Source organism: Labrus bergylta, chromosome 23, assembly GCF_963930695.1.
Source record: "Labrus bergylta chromosome 23, fLabBer1.1, whole genome shotgun sequence".
Lineage (NCBI taxonomy): Eukaryota > Metazoa > Chordata > Actinopteri > Labriformes > Labridae > Labrus > Labrus bergylta.
Window position 1 is genome coordinate 15630224 of NC_089217.1, and position 23989 is coordinate 15654212.

Here is a 23989-nt window from a genome sequence, read left to right on the forward strand (position 1 = left end):
GTGAACTGGATAAGGTTGTAGACTGCAAATTCTGCAAAGTAATTGTCTAAGTGTCTCCTAAAATGTTGAACAGTACTCTCTCTCAGGTAGACTCTGTGAACTGATGATGGGTTTGCTTTGTGACTCACTCTGAATCTACATTCTAAATGAAAAAAAAGCCTTCAGCCTCTCACACTCTTGTAACTTGTATCAGATTAGCCCTTCCCACTAAATGATGATCCAAACATGCACACCAACTGTTTGTTCCATCCGTCTAGGGATGTCGGACTCAGAGGACAGACACAATGACTGCCTATCAATAAACAACCCAAAAGAAAATGTAAAAGTGGCCACTGTTGTGTTCTGCACAGTCATTGTGATGTTTACCACTAAGATTAAATACAAAGTTATACAGTTGGATCTGCTGCCTAAAGGCCTTAAAAAAACTCAAAGGTCATACATCTGGGCTTAGATTTAGATTCAACATGGGGAACTTGATGAAGTAGTCAGAATGAACCGGCAGGAGGTATCAACAGGAGCTAGAAAAGGAGGACGGCAGAATCCCACGGGACAAAAGGTGAAAAGGAGAGGAAGAATGAAACCAAGTCACTGAAACCACAAAATGCCAATGCTCTCTCTGCAGTCTCTCCAGTTGAGGAGGTCTGTCTGAAGTTACATCAGCTGACAATGGCCGTCTGTCTCTGTCTATGCCCACATACAAAAGCTTCTGTTGTTTTTTTTTTGTAGAAGGCTGGCACCAAGGACTGAGGCTACCGGAGAGGGAAACAACCTGGCTACCACTTGGATGGCTTGCTGACGGGCATATGAGACTTAATGAAATGTGAAATCATATACGAACACTGACATACTTAAGCCTAAAGAAGTCGTCACTACAAATCTGAGTTAAGAGAGGAAACAGCTAAACAAAAATCTGACTTTTGACCTTAACCTTTATAAGAATTGTAGAATGAGATTACATGGGATTATCTCATTTAGTTAATTTAATTATGATAAGAAAGCAGTCCACCAATACCCATAAGTCATCCTGATGTTGATATTTGGGGCAATGAATGGGTCAAAAACAACAACAACAACAACAAAAACTTGTTTCAGCTAAAAATAACTACTAAAACTGTAACCACTGCTCTTTAGTCCGTACTATAGAGCAGTACTTTTTAATATGTCATTTAAAATATATAGCAACATTTGGTTCAACTTTTTTCAAGGCATATTCTTTTGACTCATATTTTTATTATAATTTCATGATTTTGCAAGATGGATCTTGACATTTGAGATGAAATAGTGACAAAATATTGAGTGATCACAACATTTACGATAGCTTTAGTTTAACTGACAACCAATTAAAAGTTACCATGACTAATTGTTTTTACAGTGTAGGCTTCAAAGGGTTAAACGAAAGAAGAAATGCAGAAGAAGAAAGTTAAAGATTGTTGTTTGCTAATTTTACTCAACCTTTTCACTTGCTATCTGGTTATAGATGGTTTTAGTTCATGTTTCTGTTTCCTTGCTATGAAGCTAAGCTTGAATCAGGAGAGAAAATGTCCTGCAGCTGTAGGAGTTCTCCATTGAAACACTCTCTGTGGGATGGTGCAACTGTGTTTTACCAGTGTGACTTTTCTCTTGCAAACAAAGTCCTTTGTGTAACGGCTATATATCTGATATATAGGATGAGAGCAGAACTGAGGCGCACCTATATAGACACTGCTCTTTTGCAATAAATCCAGGCTTTTGCAGAATAGTGCTGATAGGTGTAAACCTGGGGTCTCATTAATAAAACAGTGCATATAATCCATACTACAAGTGTTTGTGTGCCTGAACACCCAGATTGGCCTGCACCCAAAATAGTTCATATTTATACAGAAAAACAGTCACACGGACACCTGCATGCAATGTTCCCTTAATAAATCACAACCCACCTGGAAGTGTCCCACATTCAACCATCATCAGTCAATGTAATCACCTCATGAATGAGCCGGCAGATCAAAAGCTTCCAGATCTGAATCATGGCGACCACCGGATGTAAGACAAGAACAAAACTTTTTGACCAAGAAATGGAGGTGCTTGTGAATGAAGTGAAGAGCACCTATCATTTGTTTGCTATCGCAGGAGGGTCACAAACCAAAGGAAAATCAGTGAAAGACATCGCACTGCTGTGCCAAAACATCCATTTATCATTATCATGAATGTATCGGCATCTATATTTACAGGACCCACACTGATTTCTTCATATTATGTCTGCGAGCACTTCCCCTTACTCTAGTTTTGTAGTCTTAGTCTGTGTTGCCAAATCTCCCTGCGTCCAAAAAGTATGTATGCCTGGGTCAGAGTTTGCTTACTGGTGCACATATTTTGCCATCAGGTTGTTTTTTTTTTTATAACAAACTTTGCGGGGAGTTTGGTGTGTGCCAGTTTCAGGCCCCTTCTTTTGTGTATGCAGCGTTTATAAATGAGACCCCTGGTTATTTTAAGTAGAGTATGGTAGATGCAGATTATGGAGAAAGCTGAGTCGACTTTACAACATTGACTTAAGTGCCCTAAACAACTGGAATACATCCAGGCAAATAAAACCTTTAGACTCTTTAAGACACCTCACATTTTAGTAACGCAAGATGCCAGGCAATGCTACCAAAGATGTGTTCAAGTTGTAAAGAATTTTACACCAAATTCCCCTGAAATGTGACCTGAGACGTCTAACGGATTTAAGTGGATGTCGATTTATGATTCATTGAGAGGATATCACATTCAAACAAAATAATGCTGACAAAAAGGGCATATTCTTAAATTGTAGAGTGGCATGCTCCGTTGCCTTTTCTATTTGTGATTTAATAAGATTAAACAAGGTTACACTAGACTATGGGGGAAAAACGGTAAACAGGAGAATCTGCAGTTTATAGAGCTTCTGGGATTAAAGAGACGTCTTTTCCTTCATCCTTTGTTGTTTGTGAGAAAAGACGGTATGAATGAAGGTTAGCGGGAGACGCAAAGTCAGAACCAGAAGATGCTGTTTTTAAAGTGCTGACAGATTTCCCTTTTATCATTCAGAGAGTCACTGAGTTCAAAGTGACTAACAAAGACACAAACCACATCTCCGATCATTCTTTTTTCACAGGCCTGTTATCTGATGAGCTCTGAGATACGTTTGTTATTTTAGGCTGCGATGAAGTTAAGTCTGGAACCAAAACCAATTGGTCTGATGAAAGTTAATGGGGGGGCTTGTCTATTGATTTGTCAAGCTTGGATATAAAAGGGAGCTGAGAGAAAAGTGAACTGGATCTGTTCTGGACTCTCTTTTTTCCCCCCCAGTGAGAAAGTTCATCAGGGGGCCGCTGCTGTGACCAGTTGTTGAAAGTTGATTAACCCTCCCATCCCCCACCCAGCTGACCACCCTTTTAGTCACACACCCACATTTCTATAGAAATCTTTGGGTGGGCGCTGAGAGTAGTCTCACCCCCGGATGCAGACAAACATACATCCATGAGTCAGTTTATAAATATACATGCAGGCTTTTATTTGCAGGGTTTATGTTTGCAAGCGTATGTCTGTACATATTTGTCAATGTTTCTTTATCCTTGTGAGTTTTCTGTGCGTGTGTGTGCGACGTCTGCCAGACAAGTGAGGAACTGGGGGCGTGACCCCGCGCTGAAAGATAGAGAGGAGAGGGGATGGTTTCATATCCATGGCAATAGAGAGAGTCGGAGCAGGAAGCCGACAGGAAGTCAGGGTGTTCCACACGCCATCGGGGGCTCTTCCGTTGTCATGACGCTGTGAACCGTTGTCATGGAAACTCTGCTGATTCAGGCTGAATGCTGATGGAAAACATGTTGACTAGATTATTAATGAATGCACATCATCCACCGCTTCAACACCTGTTGATAGGCATGAAGTTTGAAGTTATACATAAAAAATGTCAGCAGATGAATCACACTGAATAATCTGCAATAAATAAACAGCATTTCCTTCTTTTAGGTCTAGACTCTAAATATGAAGCAAAGCTAGGACAGAAAACCCTAAAGCGTTTCCTGAAGCCCTTTAGGAAACCTCTTGTCTTTATGTTTTGCTGTCTTCTTTGTGTCCTTTTTTTCCCTCTTCTTCTGCTGATTAAAACGGCAGTGGACTTTAGCCTCTGCCCTCCTCGTTAGAGAGCGATCAATGATTTAGATACCAGGAAATCTTTTCCCATCAGAAGCTGACGTATTAGTTTGAAGCTCTGCTCCACTGAAATGCTCCAGGATTACTAATCACACACACACACACACACACACACACTGACACACACTTATACACAGTATTTTCTCTGCTGAGCAGATGGAAATAGTGCTTCTCAGTCAGTGCTCTAACTAGGCAGGCAGATTAGTGCACACACACACACACACACACACACACACACACATACACACACACACACACACATACACACACTTCTCTCACAGCTGAGGTGGACGCGTGCAAACATACATGCTCATCGGATAAACTCTGCCTGCATGCACACTTGGGAGAGTGAGCATTTGGGTTGCAATGTTAAACACACACACATAGAGACACACAGGCATCCTCCAGTTGGCTGGCTTCCTTCAGTCCCCTGTGCTTTCTTCCTCTTTTTATTTGTGTGTCCTAAATGTCATCTCACGGCACACTCTCCTTACTGTTAACATAAATTATTTAATTTATCTACTTTGATTTTTGTGTTTTCACCATATTTGTCAGATATGTGGATCTGTGCAGGTCACAGCCTAACCCTGTGTGTGTGTGTGTGTGTGTGTGTGTGTGTGTGTGTGTGTGTGTGTGTGTGTGTGTGTGTGTGTGTGTGTGTGTGTGTGTGTGTGTGTGTGTGTGTGTGTGTGTGTGTGTGTGTGTGTGTGTGTGTGTGTGTTTCTCTGTGTGAGCCTGTCATGTGTAAATGCAGGTCATTTATTCATGGTTATCTGATAGCATGTGTCCAAAAGCCGGAGGCAAAGATTTCAGGTCAGTCCCCTGCAGGGGTCTCTGTGACTCACAGCTCATCTAAAATATCTCAGCTCAGGGTAACATGTGCAGCAAACACTTCTTCATCCCTTTAACACCTGGCTTTAACCCAAACCTGGTTGGATCAGTTATAAATCAGACAGCTGGAATAAGAAGCAGGTGTAACAGCAAAGAACCTCGTTGAGGAAGGAAGCACTGGATTACTGGCTTAATAACAGGCTGAAGAAAGAGAGATGTATCCCTACCTATTAAACAAATACTGTTTGCAAAAGGATGGGTATCACTATGATCCAAACAGGCTGTGGTTATGTAATGTCAAGTTCTAATCTGCTCTGCTGCCAATTCTTGTCACATTTCATTACAGAAAATCAACAGGCTGCATGATTGAACTTTCTCTGGCTGTGTGGACATCTTGTGTTTAAGCCATTCAGTTGTGGGCTGCTGGTTCAGCTTTATGGTTGAAGTGCAGTCCCTTTATACACAGACAAAGTCCTCACCGCAATCGTCCAGGTTAGACTTCAACCCTCGGCAATTTGCTGCATGTTATCCCAACGTTCTTTCCTCCTTTTTTCGTCACTTTTCACTGTCCTATCTGATAAAAGATAAAGGCCCAAAAGCAATCACAGTTGTGCATCTGATGGGTAATGAATGGGACTCAAGTAGGCTAACTAGTTTTTGGAGTGTATTGTGGTGGTGATGAACAGTAAGAAAATGCTCAGCTGAGAAAGTTGTTTCCAGAGCCTCTGAAGTCACGCTACATTTCTCTAGATGTAATCGTTGTTGTTGGCTCCTTCTCCACAAACTAGCTTTTATATGGCATTTAGCTGAATTTTCATAAAAAGGGGCTATACAGGGCTTTACACAGACATATGGAGTAGTCAGTCAGTGGGAAAATTGTAGCCAGCCAGGGTCTGGGGGCATCCCTCCCAGAGAAAAGCCTAACATTGGGGCTCACTTACACTGATATTTATAAAGTTTTTTATTTTTTGTGAGTTTGCTTACATAATTCTCAACAGTTAGGAAATCATTGCAAAGGAGAATTAGCCTTCTTTGTCAAATAAGGGTTGGCTGTAAACATTTTCAGGTGGGCAGGTGGCTGTAGGTAGCAACTGAGAGAGACAGTGAATGTCTCACTTTTCACATCAGATTACAGACCTTTTATATATGGACAAAAAAAACCTGTTTAACACATGTGGTACGTTACATATAGTCTCTTCAAAATAAAGTGAATTTGCAGTCTTAGGTGATTCACCCTGTAATCCCTCAAGCTCAGAAAGTTAACTCTCCTTCACACAACTTCAAACTGCTAAGTCAGCAGCATTGTCATCAGACTGTTAGGAACTCTCCAGCTAAGTTTGAGTATAATAAAGTAAGAGGTCTGTCCTGGAGCTTATCAATATTTAAGCACTGAACAGTTATAGGAACTGCTGTCTAATACCAGTCCTTCTTTCCCAACCCAAGTGTGAACCTTCTAAAGGGTTAGCATGTGTGCTACTCTCCTGATCCTTTGTCCACACCACGCCACAGTCCGATGGTGGTGGCTGGGCGTCAGGGATCAGGAATCGATCAACCAGAGGCTTTTTGCATTTATAGTAAGTAAGGTTGCGTATTTTATTGAAGTATATTATTCAAATCCCAGTATTTCCAATTGCAATAACCTTATCTAGAGAGCTACAGTTTTCATACAGTAAGTACTTTTTCTCCATATCATGCAGGCCTGTTTTATACTGATAAGGTTGTGCCCATGTTTCAAATATTGGCACAATGTTTATCACAAGTTGACAAAAATAATACAGAATTGGCAACCATGTCACAACTTACCAAGCAGAACTGCCAAAACATTCCCATGTTCCTGTGTCTCAAAAGTGAGTACCTCCTGCCTTCTTCCTGTTATATCTTGTTGTAAAGTTCTGTCTCATACAGCTTTACATCTCAGACAAATTCTAGGCTTGTTCTTTACGTCTGTGATTCTAAGTGTCCTACAGTACTGTACCACCTCATGGTATATGTGGATGTCCACTTCTTTAAATGCTAAACTGCTTCACCAATTAAAAATCTGCTTAAAGATTATAGGCTAACCAGCGCAGAGACTCTATGAATCAGCCTGTAAAACATGTTAACACGCCTCTGACCCTGACCACGCCCTGAACACAGAGTATGAACTGTTACCATCAAACTGGAGATACAGGGTCCCACGTTTTAATAAGGTCAGACTGAAACACTCTTGTGTTCACCAGTCAATTCTAAAATTGAATGTGGAGCTGAATCCCAGATCAAAGCAAGTTTAAGGCCTCTGAATGTTAGTTTGGAGTTTGAATATTGTATTAAATGTTTGTATCTGTGTATCTTGTCTTAATTTTTATTTTGCAAATCGAGCCGCTGTGATGCAAGACAAATTTCAAACCGTGTCTGACAATAAAGTTCTACTAATCAATCAATATAGCCAGCCAGCCACAATTCACAAAGCCCACTAAAGACATATAATAGACAAAATTGTAGCATCATTGACATTTAGAAATGAGACAGCTGAATAGATCAGAATGAAGAAAATACTGAACACATAATGAAACTTCTTCATGATATTCGTTGCACCTGTTTTGTATTTTTTGTATCCATAGGAGCTGAGTAACATGTAAGAGTTTGGACAGGATCTGCTCAGTGTCCGTCTTGCAATGGAAAAGATAATGTTGTTCATAGATTGCACTTAAGGGGTGCTACTCCTGCAGACTGAAGCAAGAAGACATGTTTTTAACCCAAAGCAGCTGTGCTTGTATCTCTCTCTGACTCATACTGTCAGTGAGGGTATAACTCGTCTACACAGCTGGCTGTTATTAATTCTTTTGACTGCAGCTCTCTATGAATTAGGAGCACGGGGGCTGTGTTTTTTTTTTTTTCCCTCTGCTGGAGTACAAGAGTGTAATTGGTTACAATAAGGATAAGGGAAGAGTCCAGCTTTATAAATGTCATACACCATCCAGTCGAGTAATTTCTGCATCTGTGGCTGCTGCCCCCGGCTCTGCCTCTGAAAACGTTGAAGAAACCTAACTTCAGTCTTTTACAGAGTTGTGTAGTACATTTTTGTCTTGTAAGACCGCGTCGAATCTGACCAGCTATCAGTTGCTAGTCTTCAGCGGTGTGTGTTTTTGGTTGAAGCACACAAAAGTTTTGAATAACAGGGCCGTCTGGTTTTATTGGACTTTTGTGGAGCCAAAGGGCTGCAAAAGGAATTTGTGATACCCCCATCTGGCTGGGCAAAACGGGGAGACACCTGACACTGTATGTGTGGTACATGTGTGTTTGTGTGTGCATGTGTGTTTTTTTAAACCCCCCCCAGCTGTTCATCTGTATTACCACCTCCAACTCAGGGCCCCAGATTCTCACGGTCGCCTCTTACCATGCGCGCACTGTGACTCACAAAACAGACCCCCTTGTACCCACTAGAACAACTGGAGTTCAAGACGTGACACACACACACACACACACACACAAACACACACAGACAGATCCCTTGATTGGCTTGTCTGATAAGGTTTTATATTGCAGCTTTAATGCTGTTGTATCCCTGTGGAACAATGCACGCTTTGTGTAGTGCTCAGTAACAATAACCTCCATTTAATATGGAGCCTAAGCTCATTAACTCATAACCTGTGCTGCTGGAGTTCACTGAGAGGGAGAGAAGAGATAGTGGGCTAAGTCATACTTCAGCATGAATGGCAGGGCAAAAATAGAGGAACAACAAGAAGCTCAACATGCAGGAGACCAAATTGTGACTTTACATTAGAGAGAGGCATATCTCTATATACCCTCCGACATGTTACTTATTGGATAAATGAGGAGAGAGCTTGCTGTTTCTTTTCTTTTTTTTTCCCAGACTGTTTTTTTTTATCTTCTAGAGGCAATTAATAGTTGGAAATAAAGTCAATGGTTTGTTAAATGGCTGATATTGACCCTGCCATTAAACGAATAATAATCAAATCAGTTAATCGAGGTGCATTGCTTTTAGAAACGTCAGGTAAAGGAAGCGCTCTCCAGACAAGAACAGATCATCTCTTTACTTTTCGCTGTCTCTGTTTAGTCCTCTTGTTAATGGTCCCTTGCATTCTTTCTAATGGAACACGCAGCACATCAGAGAGGCTGACACAGTGCGATAAGGCGGCAGAAACAGTGCAACAGTGAACCAGAGGAGAAGCCGAGCGCACTAATTTAACCAGCTGACACTCAACACAGCTGAATTCTATATAAGTTATCGTCTGGCCCCAGGAGGTATGTGCCCAGATGGATGTGTGCAGTTTGAGTGTGCGTGTGTTTTGTGTGTGACACTGAGGTCAACAGGTGACCCGTTTTATGTGAAGCGGATGTCACATGGTCATCAGACAGCATTTATGGCAGTTGTTCTCTTGGAGTGCTTTCACTAAGAAAGACATTCAGCAGTACTGACTTTTATTGTCGCTCACTCTCGGAATGTAAACTATAATTTGTTGCTGCGGTCGTCACTGATATAATGTGTAGTGAGAGCTGGACTGTTACTGTACAGTGAGGTCACCTGTAAGGTCCATTCATTTATGTATCTATTTATTCGTTACCTTCCTGTCGTTGTATTAGGAAATTCTAGATCGATAGCGCTGGCTTCTCATTTGACGACCTGTTTGTCTGTTGAATTGTTATTACTGACATGTGAATGTAAATGTCTGAATGCTGCTGTGACTGTGTTTGTTTCCTTTATATTGTCTTTGCTTCCTTCAATGGCTCGAAACTGAAACTGAAACTAAATTGCCCTTAATAAAGTTGTCTTAGTCTGAATCTGAGCTTCTGTATAGAAGACAGAGGATGTTGTTATATAAGAGACAATTTAAAATTTGAATGATTAATTTAAAACATTTAGACATACTTCCTGGGCCTGATATTACAACTGGCCCGCTGGCCAAGACGCATGATAGTAAGAATCTGGGCCAGCTGAAAGCAGGGGAACATGCTGTCCAGTTGAAATACTACCTTAACATGGAAAACAGAAACACATAAATCATGTCCACATCTTTATGTGGTAATACTCGTCTTTTGTCAGTTATTCTCGTGAGATCATCTTTTTAATTACTCCTGAAGCGTCAGTGTTCAATAAGTGCATTTGTGTGTTTCAAAGTTGAAAGGTGGACGCTGCAGCCAGCTTCACTGCTGACAACTCACTGCAAGCGTTCACTGATCGATATACTTGGATTGTACACTCGGACACGGCTGGTAGCACAGGCTTTTCTCTCATACACTAGTATGGAAAAAAATACCAGAGCCGAGCCAGAGGCCAGGCAATGGTCCACAGTTTCATGAAAAGAAAACTGCCGCAAGAATCGAGGGAGAATGACAGAGTATGAACAGGGAGATCTGATATGCCGTAAAATAATTTGATACATCCTTTGCTTTTGAATGTTTTTAGGGTTATTCATTATTTTAGATATATTATAAAATGTGACTTGATTGAAATGTGTAATACCAATTGGGCAGTAATGATAGTCGTATTGTCAGGTTTGATTGAATATAGATGTTTTGGTTAGGTTTATGATCACTTTGTCAGTAAGCCTGTTGGTCAATCCAGATTCAAATATCAGCTATTGGATGGATTGCCAATTAATTTTGTACAGATGCTCATGTTCCCTCGAAGATGAATCTTAATGATATTGCTGAAACCCTGAGAGTCCCTGTACTGCTGTCAATCCACCAGGACATGTTTTTAATGTAATGTCTAAACATCCATTTCAATGGCGTGACGTGAAATGGATGCTGGGTTCAGATATGATGATCATCAGAGCTAAAACCCTAATACAGTACAATATCTCACAATCTACAAAAAAAATGTTGCCTCAAATTTCAAAGATGCTTTCATCCAAGACAATTAGTTTTAAATACTTTGGTTATCCTCTCACTTTGTTGTATCCATTGTCACCACAAAGTTTACATTCTAACTAAGCATCACCGCCTGTTATTTGGTTTTTCTACTCGTATATGTTCCTAGTGCTTCTTGCACTCATTTATCCATTTGAATTCTGTATAGCTGTTTTGCTGACAAAGGCTGATGAAAGCTGATGGGGGGACAAATCTAAAAATGAATTCATACTCTTGGATTCCAACTGAAGCCTTCGTAGTTGAATTCACACACTTTCACTCTTGTGGTTGAACACACAGGCTTTCTCCCCCTGGAGAAACACACTGGTTCATTTAATGAGACAAAAGTAATCACATCTACTGTTAAAAATGGGTTTGTGATGGTCTGAATGCAGGCGGAGAATGATTCCCTCATAGCAGAGATTCAGGCTAAATCAGCCCCAGGAGTCCTGTAATCCAACACGGTGCTATTCATTAGTGTACAGCTGGGAGCGCCGCACTTATCTCAACACTCACACAAAGCCTCAGTGAAACCCAGTGCACTGTCTACATCCCAAAAGAAAACGTCCATGTAAGGCTGCTGCTGCGTTTTAAAGATTTTTTTTAAACTTGTCAATATTAGACTTGAATTCAATGCAGCTACAAACATTTAAAACAATGATAAAGAAATACACTTTAAACTTCATGAACTGCAGAGAACCAGCTAGCTACATTTCTTTATCCATGCATCTTATTTTGATTGAAAGCAACAAGTCCGTGCCTTGTTTTTAGGGTCATAAAAAGGTCTATAGGAGGAAATATTAGAAACCTGTAACTGAAGAAGTGCTAAGGTCAAGGCCAAGTGGATACCTAAACAATAAACTTATCTACTTCATCCCCAAATCCCTCCTGGAATGAGTGGAACGTGATGGATTGATGTAAGAGGATATGAGTGGACACACTAGCCTGTCCTGAGGGTGAGAGTAGTATGCCGCAAGTTCATGACCCCTGACTTTGTGATCTGTGTTCCCTTTTTTATGTGACTGCCTGACTTAAAATGTAATACCGTAGTTGCCTTTCCAGTAGAAGCTACTTTGTCAGATTTAAATTACAACAACAAATGAATTATCTGTGCTGTAGCTTTTGCTTTCTTTCTGTTAAACATGTCATTTTAAATCCATGGGCAATACAGCTTGAAGAGATCATGGTAAAAAATGCGTTTTTGATAGTTTCAATCAAATATGCTAATTATTCCTTTTTCAAAGCCAATGTGTGTTTCACCATTTCTATATTTAACTATATATAAACTATTAACATCAGGAAATGGCGGGTTTGCATTGTAACAGATGCATTCTTTGTACAGTGTAAGGAGAATCAACCGTGATGCTGAAGTCACGCAGAAAACACATAAATATAAGTATGCATTTTTTATTCATTTAATCCAAGAATTGATTGACACTTAAAATCTAGAGCATAAATGGCAGACTCCAACACCAAGAGGATAACGATATGGAGCTATTTAGATTAAATATCAGAGTGTAAATAACTAACATTTTACCAAAATACAGTGTTTTTGTCTTTAAACTAGAATGGATTAAAACATAGACCTGGTTTCAGTGATGTCACCCTTTGGTTTCTGAAGAAGATATAAAGCCCAACAAGGATGGTTTCCATATTGGAAATGCGATCTCCACCTAACCGCCAATCAATCTAGGTTAAGAGGAAGAGCTGGGGCAGGCCTCGGATACAATGCCACCACCTGCCAGTCAACTCAGCCAGGCCTCCACCTCTTAGACTTAACAATATCAAAACACAATATTACAATCCCCCCTATACAACATGTACCAATAAAGAAAAGAGCTGAAAATACAAAATTATCTTTTTGAACCAGCCTGTAAACATGTTTTCTTCTGCTGTAAAAATACTAATTTTAATATGGGACTTAATTGGGTTTCCTTGGCCTTTGGAGCCAGCCTCAAGTGGACATTGAGGGAACTGCAGCTACCACTTGGCTTAAACAAACAAATTAAAATCTTAGGGATTAGAAATTTAAACCCAAAAACTAGCAAGACAGCGGTTTTCCCGATTGTTTAATAAATGATTGAACATGTAAAAAAAAAAGATTTCATCTTTCATAATCAATTCTGCCATCTCTGTCATCTGTGTTTACAATATGTTCCCCATTAACTTTACAAAACACATTTTAGTGAACATGCTTATAAAATCAGCTTAAAGGTCCTTGCAGTGATATGGATTGTATCATCCCCCTGATTGACAAGTGGCAGCTAGTGGGCCTCCCTTTTGCATTGCATCAACATGTTTTGGCTGTATTATGTTTTTATGAGTGGTGCTCATGTCGTAAATTACTCTCAGTGACACTCTGGTATGAGAGAGGCAGCAGTCAGAGTATCAGGTGTCAGGCTGACACATCCTCATCTGGCTTCATTATTCCATCTCACACAGACAGCCAACGTGAAGTCCTACTCACTCATGCCAACACACAGGTCATTGGTCAAATTGGACTGAATAGCTTTGATATACATTTAAAGCAGACATTAAAGATGAGGTGTATGAATGCATGATGAAGCAGATCACTACTGGAAAAACTGCATGTCAGCTGACCTTTCCTGTATGAATAAAATACCATCCGTAGAAATGTCATGTTGCCAGGCCTCATGGGAAATCTGATAAAGCAGATAAAGTGCAGATGGGTGGAATAATACAGTGATTCAGCTGTGAGCTTCATGCATGGGCAGCCTGCAGCATTGAAGTCACATCACTATCTGCTGTGCTCTTAAAGCTGAGCCCCCCTGTGTCTCTCCGCTGCTGGCTCTTACCTGCACCGTCTCTTATGCTACCTCAACATGATTGACAGCTCCTGCAGTAGTCTGTAGCTCAGCAGCGCTCAAGAGATGTGAAACATGTCTGTATAGACCAAAATGTCCATCAAAATATCTGGTGACTGCCAGTTATTCTCACAGAGAACCTGCGAGGGTGGTATCTTATCTGGGAAAAAAACATGTTCAGAACTAAAGTAATGGTTCATAAAGTGAAGTTTCAGTTATTTAAAAAGTGTCCCGCCGCTGTTTAATTAAGACACAATATTCTATCCACCTGAAATAATGCATGCTGACGAAAGACAAATAGACATATCTATTGAGATGTTGGTAAAACTCTCTAGACTAATGATTCAGTGCACAGGAATATACATTTAAAAGATGAGTTAGTGTTTGTTCTGTGGTTAATGCAGACATATGCTAAAAAAAAAAGATTGAGATGCATTAAAAGCGTTCCGACTGCCATCATTCCCATTGCATTGACTTGTCAGTATCCAAACCACAGGCTAAGTTTGTTAACTTTAATGTAGGGGGTTTCACAAAACATGTAGAGGAAAAGCTTTTCAGAGAAATATCCTTCTCATTAAAAATGAGCAACAACAAAAATATGAGAAAACTGCCATTTTGCCATTTGTGATTTCACTTCTGTGACGTGATTTAAACCTACCTTAAGGGAATGTGTGACTATTTAGTTGGTACTCATAATCTCCATGGTGATACTTGTTTTATTTTAGTAATGCATTAATAAAAACCTGATGAAAACATGTCATCCAACCTTAGTCAAAGGGTGGTCTAGGCACCTATATAATAATGTCACTGGAAAATAAAATGTTAAATTCTACATGGACAATGTCTGGCCTTGTAGACCTTCAATTGCCAAGCTGTCATAAAGTTGAAATCAAAGCTTTAAATGCATTTAGTTTGCTCAGGTCGGAGCACCATCTTAATGTTCAAAACATAAATGAAAGATTTACAGTTGCCGACTATTCATACGTGAACAGCAAAAAAAGGGCTCACTCGACAATGAATAAGTTCCAGGTGCACGAACGCAACAAGACTTGAAAAGAGCCAAAAAAGTCAGCACACTAAATGTCCTTCAAGTTTCCTTTTTTTGGCCAAGAGCAGCGTCTAAAACAACAATGGATGCATTTCAGCACTAGACCTTCATCAGCCACTTATCGTACATTTTCTTACATTCCTCCTCTAATGCATTTGAGTCATCACATAGAAACAACCCAATCAGACACAATGGTTGAATGAGAGTAATACATTTATTTTACTTCACATCTATATCCACTTGATTAAGCTGATAACTGAACACAGGAGAGTTGATGTCAAACAGACCCATTCGGTGTTGTGGTTTCACTTTAGTAGATTTTGGACCCAGCCCACATGCAGAAGACAAGTCATGTGAACGTTAGGGGAGAGAGCGAATAGGAAAATCAGTCATCGTATTGTGAAGCTGCGGTTTTAGAGGTTGATTCTAACCACACTGACCATGAATACTTCTGACGTACATTCATAATGGATTTTGAAACTGTGTTATATATTTGAGGATAGTTCTAATACATTTCCGCTGTTTGAATTGGCAGTTCTGATGTCTGAAGGTAATAGATCGAATCCCTTTTAGTCACATACTGTTCTTTTTAAAGGCTGAGTGCTTCAACTTCAAGTGCACAGCGTTTTCAGATGGAATTTTTGTTTCTAATAAGCGCCCAACATTTCACTGAAGCTACAGGTGATGCTCCATGTTTGTTTGTGTGTGTGTGTGTGTGTGTGTGTGTGTGTTTGTGTGTTGCTGTGCCACAGCAGATTAGATTAATATCCCTCACAGTGTGATGTTAATGATGCCATTATTGACGCTACAATCCTGTTATTGACTCCATTCTGCCCTGTCTTCGTCTGTGGGAATATGAATGTGATGAACAAGTTCTCTGAATGTAACACAGAAGGCTTTTCATCCCTCCTTTCTCGCCTTTATGAAGTCATTTTCTCGAATCTTCACTCCTCTCTTATCACCATCTACTTATATCACACCGACAAAGGAGGATAGCTTCATAAATGTGGTCAGGTCAAAATGGTCTTGACTTCATATTATATTGCTCTCTCTGTTGTCATTACTGTCAGTGGAGTGTAGCACAATAGGACTCTGGCTCTTAGACCTTGAAATCTTTCTCTCCTCATTGAAATTACCTTCCACTTCATTTCATACAGCCTTTTAATGTTCAAGATTTTCTTTAGAGGATGAACTTTTACTTATTTCCAAGGTCAAGAATGGACTTTCATACAATAAAACACCATGAAGAAAGCTGAGACTCAAGAGGAAAAACAGGTTTAAACTGTCTTCTTTATATGTAGATTTCCATTGCGTTCAACACAGTCTGTGCAGCTGTGTAGCTCTCTATACTCTAGTATCTTTCTGTTTACACCATGCAGAGTTTGAAATCATGCTAGCTAACAGTACAGAAGTTTGCAGGGTAATTTCCTCCAGATACACTTTTTAAGATTTTGGTTGAAATTGTCTTTAGACGTAGCACTGAGGGAATGCTATTTTCAAAATCATGCTAGTTTTTTTTTAAATTACCAACCCTGCCTTTAATTTATTAAACAGTTTACCTCTGTTTTCTTTAAAGGCATGATCAAGACTTAATGAGGTAGAGAAGTGTGAAAAAAAAAAAAAAGTGGTGACACCAGCCCTGATCTCTTACCTTCATCCATCTATCCCTCCACCCGTGACCTCATCCCATCATCCCGGAACCTTTCCCATCATCCCTTCATCCCTGGACTTCTACCCTCATCTGTTCATCCCTCGACCCATAATCCCTTCATCCCTCGACCCTAACCCCCCCTCCCTTCATCCCTCTATGCTCTAAATGATGCACACGTTTGCCATAACGTTAAAATTGCGTTGTCATGCACATAAGCAACTTCCTCCACACATGCCTCACTCCCAACTCATGCATGTTTTTCACTCTTAAAACTCGTAATTCTTTGCCGCAACGTTTGCTTTAAGACTGTAACGACAGATGCCACGAGCTGTGGAAGCCTTCTCCCTCCACTGACTTAACAGGAGAAAATCTCCAGTCAACATTTTAATGATGAGCTAGTTAATCTTCTTTTCCCCAGTGGCATCACGAGTGCTCTCGCTGACAGTTGCGAGCAGCAGAAGTGATGAGAGATGGCCTGTCATCTTGCTGTTTTCCACTTTAAAACATTCATGTAACTATTTGTTTTATTAGGACTTGCATGTTAAATCTCACAGCTTGCACTGATTTCTTTTAAGTTAGCAAAAGACATGGACACATTTATCTCATTATTCCGCATGTCACAACAGATCAAGTGTCTGATTGAGAACATGGCTGCTGCTTACATTGATCTGTGTAGATAATCATTGACAGAAGCTACATCACTGTTTCCCAACCACACTTGCAATCCTTTAATGTAAAGCAGGTTGAATTTACCATCAAGTGTAGGAGATTACGCCATACGTTGAAGTTGAACAAGAACCAAACCCTTAATCCATAGGTAGATGTTTTCCAGCTCTTCATCCTGATAATCAGCAGCGAGCTTTCTGTAACCCCAAACAGCAGCAAAGACAACTCTTTTGGGGGGGAAAAAAAAAAGAAGGAAGTGAGTTAAACAAGTGTGAAGTAAAACATTAAACCCCCTGTGGCGGCTTCTGAATATTCATTGAAGCAGAAGATTTTACAGATGATACAGAGAGGTTTTGTTTTTCAGAGTTGATGCACCGCATTGCACTTCTTCAAAAGGTCAACAACACATAGTTCCATAAAGCTGAACGAGTGAATATTGTCACGCACATGCAGTAATTTAGCCGTGTTATATCGGCCGCAATCTATAGTAAACAATAGGATTATACAGTGTTCATCTGTGCCACATGTACAGACTTAACATGGTGGATATGGTGATGGGTGACCTAAATCTGACTCTACATGCCTTTCATCTTTTGGTTTGGTGCTTCTGTGTGCCGAGCAGAGCAGGATGTTTTATTTTATCCTCTGTATTTTGTATTTATTCATGTTGTTTGTGCAGTCCCTTGAAGAGAAGTTTTGATATTGTAATCTGTGTTAAGTGACCCCTGCTTCTCCCCCCCCCCCCCCCCCCCCCTCTGTATAGAAAACGGCTCAGCAACAGGCTTTGTCGGATTGTGTTTGTTGTGCCTGTGTGATCATATTAAGTGTGTATTCTGGCTGTATTTGATTTGAAGTTCTATACAGTGGCACTGCCAATACCTGAGCATAGGCTACATGCATGGCTGAAAGCTTTAAAACAGTGAAACATTGGGGTTGCTCAGTGTTCGACTAGCTAGCAGTTTAATTATTATCCGGTTATTGGGCCTGCTCTCCTTGCTCTACAACCTGGATGTAAACAAGAACAGTGAATCAGAATCAGCTCTATTGGCCAGGTAAGGAATTTGACTTCAGCCAGCTGTTCTCTCTATGATATTAAATATTAACAATAAACACAAAATAAGCAAAGACTAATATAATAAGACTACACAATCGTGCAGTGGTAAGAAGTGCAAAAATGCTGCAATAATATTTGATGATGGGTGGGTGGGTTAATTTACATGAGAATAGAGAGCTTTTACATTATTTACATAAATCAGTGTGATTGTTTTCAGTATTTACATGATTAACAGACAGCATCTCAACATCTTGCAGCAGCAGAATGATTTGGAACTATTTGGATCCATAAAGTGGAGACACAGTTGTAGAAAAATAAAACCTTAAAAGCATGTTTTCATGTTTCATGTAACAGTGGCAGAATCCATGGCTGGCAGAGAATCAATTTAGCAATTGGCTCGCAAATTCACACGGAATCAGGAACACAGCGTTTCCTTTGACTTAATACATCATTGTATGTATGCTGCTGTCCCCAAGTGAAATTTACTATCATGTAACAGAAGTGTGTGAGAGAGTGTGTACTGAGAAAAAAATGATGTCCGTTATACAGATACCTCCTGCACCCTTTATAGTGGTCTGCTGTCTGCTGTAAGCTGGTAACCTGTGATATCTGTCCTGTGTGTGTGTGTGTGTGTGTGTGTGTGTGTGTGTGTGTGTGTGTGTGTGTGTGTGATAGTGAAACCAGTCATTGGTCTTCTCCTGTGACTGAGAACCTGTGTGTGCTTTTTCTAAAACAATTTTCTCCCAATGGAAGATAAAGCTTACGTGCTCTGTAACTGCAGAGGGAATCAGGTCATATTATGTGCAGCAGCAGCAGCAGAATTGAAACCAATGACTCAGTATAAGATGCCATTAAAAAAAAAAAAATATATATATATATATATATATAAGACAGAAGGGGACATCACATGTGACAGAGTATGGTTTGAATGAACTCTCAGCCTATTTCCCGGCAGGCTGGGTAGTTGTGAAACGTATCCCCTGAATGACAGACGGAAAAAGCCTGTCAGTCATCGTTTGGCAAAGTCATGCAGCAGCTGGTAGTGGTTTCACCTATCAGCTTGAGCGTTTGTGTTTGTGTGTTTGAAAATGATAAATGACACTAATTAGCTCTCTCATCTCTCCTGTGTAGTGGTGGCAGCGGAGCCGCTGGTGCGAGGTCTGCGGAAGCTCCCCGAAGATATTGACTGGTCGTACTCAGGTCGGTATGAGCACTTTGCTTTTAAAGGTTAGAGATTTCACTTTTGTAATGTGAGTGGATGAGGTGTTGATTTTTTGACAGGAGGTTGATATTTTGCAGGTGTATGAGCGTAGATTTTGTGTTATATATTCATGGATCTACTATTGAGTTAACAGCTTGTAGCTGTAAGTAAAAGGTTTTAATAACGAAAGCAACCTAACCGGAAAGTTGGGGGTTCGATCCCCAGCTCCTGCAGCCATATGTTCAATGTGTCCTTGGGCAAGACACTTCACAACAATTTGCTCCCGCTGATTTGTCGGCGGTGTATAATGGGAAGTTACTTCTGATGGTCACTTTACATAGAAACCTCTGCCATCAGTGTGTGAATCTGTGTGAATGGGTAGATGTGACCTGCGGTTCTATATCGTATCGCAATATAGAGTCAGAGAATCAGAATCAGAATCGGGGTTTATTGCCAAGTACATTTACACATAGAAGGAATTTGACTTGGTTTATTTGTGCTAAACAATTAACAGGGAAATAAGGGAATTAAAGCAGAACTTTAGACTTTAGGTCTAAAGTACTCCAACAAATCACATTTAAGAAGCAAGTTAAGCTTATTTTCCTAAAAGTACTCATCACTTATAAGATTAGAGTGACAATTAAACAGACACTAACTGCAATAGAAGCAAAACTGTACTTTTAATTAAACACGTCTATAAAAAAACAGAATGAGGTGCATATAGTTTTGTGGCACCTATGAGAGCTTTTGCCCACTTAGGATCTTTGTCACACTGGAAGTTTCTATTTTTCATACAAACCAATTTAATTCAGTGCTCAGTATCCTAACCACAAAAACACCCACGGCGTGTCACAATGAATGCTTTTCCTTGCACGGTTTATCTAATACAACCTGACTTGTTTTCTTGTGCAGAAAAAGTTTCAGACTTTCAGATATTCACCAACAAGCGAAGTGAAAGCACCAGAAGACAACTTGCAAAACATAACAACAATAAGAGGCTCTAAAACTGAGGTTGTGGAAAATGCTGTTAGTTGTGCAAAAATGCTGTTAGTGGACACAGGCCCTTATGCCCCAAAACAAAAGTATGGCAATAAAGTTTCTCTTAAGTTCTCATGATTGGAATTTATTGATGCAACTTTTCATCAGTGACAGAGAGTTTCAATTGAAAGCCTCGAAAACAGACAACAAGGAACAACTCCATCAGACAGGCTGAAAATCACATGAATTAAGGGAATTATCCATTAACAGCTCCCTTGAGAGGGCCTCAATCAGCCTCACACCATATGTTAGATGACCTCAGCTAACTCAGCACGAAGCCCCCGCCGGGCTAAGCTGTGGTCCAACAGAAACAAAGCGTGGACGCAGACAGACAGCACTGGGCCCACTGGGAGAGATTAGCTTCTTAGTGGTCGGGGGCAATCAGGAGGAATGATCTGGCTCAACAGGTCATCAGGGGACTGAATACTGAGCTATTACACTTATTAATCTGGAACCCAAATGGATTGATGCTGTTAGCTGAGATGTCATTAAAAGCACTTTTACACTGTACGATCCAGGCAAATGACCTGACTTGTAGCATTCATAAGATTTCTATCAAAAGCTGTCTTATCCAAAGAGATCTCCCCCTCTTGAATGTTAACAATCCCTGTCATTAGAACTGGCAAAGACACTGGTTTCTGCTCTGATTGTTGTAGAAATGTGTTTCTGGATTGGTCTTTGGTGGCCAGACCTTCATGAAGTGGCTTCCAGGAGACCTGCCAGTAATGATGTTATAGCTTTGGATTAATTCAGTTTTTTAGCACTTTAAAGGTGTTGACAAGGAGCCAAATTATCCAAAGAGAACGCTCCTTTCCAAAACACACAGAACAGGTTATTAAAACGTGTACGATCCTGAACAAAGCAGTTTCAATGTAGACTCTTGTAAATGTTTTTTGGGCTTGCATTTGGGGGTTCATGACTGCTAGCATGTGTTCGGCTGCGCTAGTTAAATGACATCTGGTTAAATTACAAAGAAACCAAGCACCTAGCGTAGATCAGAAAAGTGAGGATGATACTTCTTCCACATTGAGAGAGAGAAGCCTGGCTGCACACCGGCTAAACACTGCAGATTAACTATTGTTGGGTTTATTTCTGCTGAGTCGTAGGCTGTTAGATCTTTACATAAGGAGTTTAATTCATCCAAAATATCACTGCAATAGACTTTAGTCATAATCCTTTATGGAGACTGATCATTGTCAAGCTTTTCCTCCTTTGTAAGCCTTTCTTTATTCTTGTTTCCTTTTGCATCTTGAAGAAAAAGCTGAAGACCAAGCTCTGAACACCTACACAGTTAACGGTATTGAAGATGATGGTTTCATTTAATAATGACGATATTTAGGGTGGTTTGGATGCTGACTAGAAGAACAGCCGTCAATGTTGTGCTTTGTCTCTGTGCACCACCCGTCAGCACCTGTGTGTCCGATCGGACTTTAACTTGTTAATTTGCACTTCCTGACGTTGTTTCCTCCTCTCTAGATCCTTGCTTCTGTTGTTCTTACTCTCTGATGAACGTCGCTTTGGTTAAAAGTTGTCGAAATTGTCGATTCTTTCAGGCAAGTGATGAACAGCAAGCTTGAACTCTCCAGCAAGACTGCACTCGACCAGCCATTAATTAGCCTAACACTGAGCATTTTTACAACAACTTTACCTTGATAATGTTGAATAAACTAAAATGGATAAGAACTTGTAAACAGATTTCAGGTGGTCCAGAGTTGCTGCTGTGGCTCAGTGAGTAGAGAAGGTTCCCCTCGTACACACAAGTTCAGCTCGACTTGTGACCATTTGGTGCTCGTTCCCCACTTTTCCCGACTCTCTTCAGCTGTCCTAGCATTAAAAAAATGCAAAAAAAAAAGTGGTCCAAATGATTGATCTAACTAATTATAAATGCCTTAAAATCAGCAGCTTAAAAGGGAATCTTACCTTTGCAAAAAAACACGGTTAACATCACTCAAAATCTGTGTTCAAGAGCCGCAATGAAGAAAGGGAAATTCATTTATGAGCTACATTAACTCACTAATTGCTTCTCATGGGCCTGAACCTTCCGTCAAATCCACTTTGCACACAGCAGTGAATATGAAAGCTGGTGACGAGCCGTGTTGTAATGGACTTGTTATATGGCAAATACACACTCTCTCAAAACACAGTGCAGCCTTGAGATTGGGTTTATTCCACTCGTTTCTCCTCATATTTGTCAAAGCAGCATGAATATGAATAGTCTCGCGTGTGTTTTCATCTGCGAATTGTTTTCTTTCCTTTTTCTTTTCAAATTTTCCCAATCAATTCTGCGCCACATGCAGACGCTTTGACAAAGTGTTATTCTGTTTTTATTTTAGGAAACTCTGGAATGATCATGAATGATGAAAAGAATGTCTTTGTTATGAATGAAGAGGAGAAGCCCTTCTGCTCCTTCTTTCTTTCTTTACCCTATAAACCTTCTTTTCCTCTCTGTTTGGTTTTGAGGTTCATCGTTACATCTGAAGGAGATTCATTGTAACTGTAGCCGGCCCTGTCGTGTGTGTGTGTGTGTGCGTATACGTGTGTGCGTGTACACAATCTTGTTTTTCAGAGCAGCTCTGTTTCTCGCCTTGTGCTGTGCGCTGAGCCGTGAGTAAAAGCATTAACATGTAAAAGAAACGCTCTTCATTGTGAGGCACCGTGCACGGCTTTCTTAGTTGGGTCAGAAGTACAGAGGGGACAAAGGGAAATAAAAGAAAGAGGGGGGCGTGAGAGGGAGAAATTGAGTGAAAGACAAAAAGCGAGTTGAGGAAAAAGAAGAACTCGGCTGAATGGAGGAGAGGCAGAGAGGGAAAGTTAAATTAGTCAAGTAAAACTGGTCTGAATCCAAATCTCGCTGAATGAGGGCTTAAACATTCTGCTCCACAAAGAGGCAGTACGATCTGTGTGTTATGTAATCCGTGCTGGACAAATAATAGTTTTACCAAGTTAGAGACAAACAGAGATGAGGCAAAAAAAAAACTAGCCAGCGAGTACATTTAGCTGTGACTGTCTTTTCAACAAGCTTCTTAGCTCCTAGCTTAGCTTCAGCAGCTAAACTTACTATGAACACTTATGACTTGCATCATTTCAACTGTAAGTTTTCACAAATGCAAAGTTGAAAATATTTAAACCATGGTCTTAACTTTTCAGTTTAAACTTTAGCGTTTTGTTGCTTTTGTCTGCCTGGCCGTCGTTCAGATTTCAAAGAGCTGCATCGAGATTTTGCATTTAAATGAAGTAAATTGATTGATGGCATCAGAGGGCTTTAACCTGCTGATATTGTTTCTGGTTGATGCAGAGATAAGACTCTGTTGCTCTCATTTAGTTTCAGTTCTTTATCAGGTACATCTGTGCCAGCTTGAGTTCTTTAATTTGGTCTTAACTCATTCCAAATTAAATCTCCGTATCTTAAAAAAGGTATTCAAAAGTATTAACATCAAACCTGCTGGTACAACTGTGTGTGTTTGTGCAGGAGAGAGTCCCTGCTGCTCCTCATCCGTGTGTCCCTCTCTTCTGTCTCTACGGGGTCCCGGGATCCTTCTGCCTGGAAGACACCCCCCAGGGCCCCATCTGTTTTGAGCGTGTATATATGTGTGTGCATGTAATAGTGTACTGTTGTAGCCGGGGGTTTTCTCTGGCAGGGAAGCGCAACGGGGCGCATTACATTTTTCAAATA

The 23989-nt window shown here is 40.3% G+C and overlaps 1 protein-coding gene across 5 annotated transcripts in view; it reads left to right on the forward strand.

The window, feature by feature from the left end:
- Positions 1-23989, forward strand: part of ptprz1b (protein tyrosine phosphatase receptor type Z1b) — a 75627-nt gene that overhangs the window by 11994 nt on the left and 39644 nt on the right. For 4 of the 5 annotated variants that reach the window (XM_065951030.1, XM_065951032.1, XM_065951031.1 and 1 more), the window contains exon 2: positions 19209-19304. In XM_065951030.1, the coding sequence (XP_065807102.1) occupies positions 19209-19304 (96 nt within the window). The remainder of the gene's footprint in view (positions 1-19208; positions 19305-23989) is intronic. The other variant, XM_020652501.3, reaches the window with a different exon arrangement.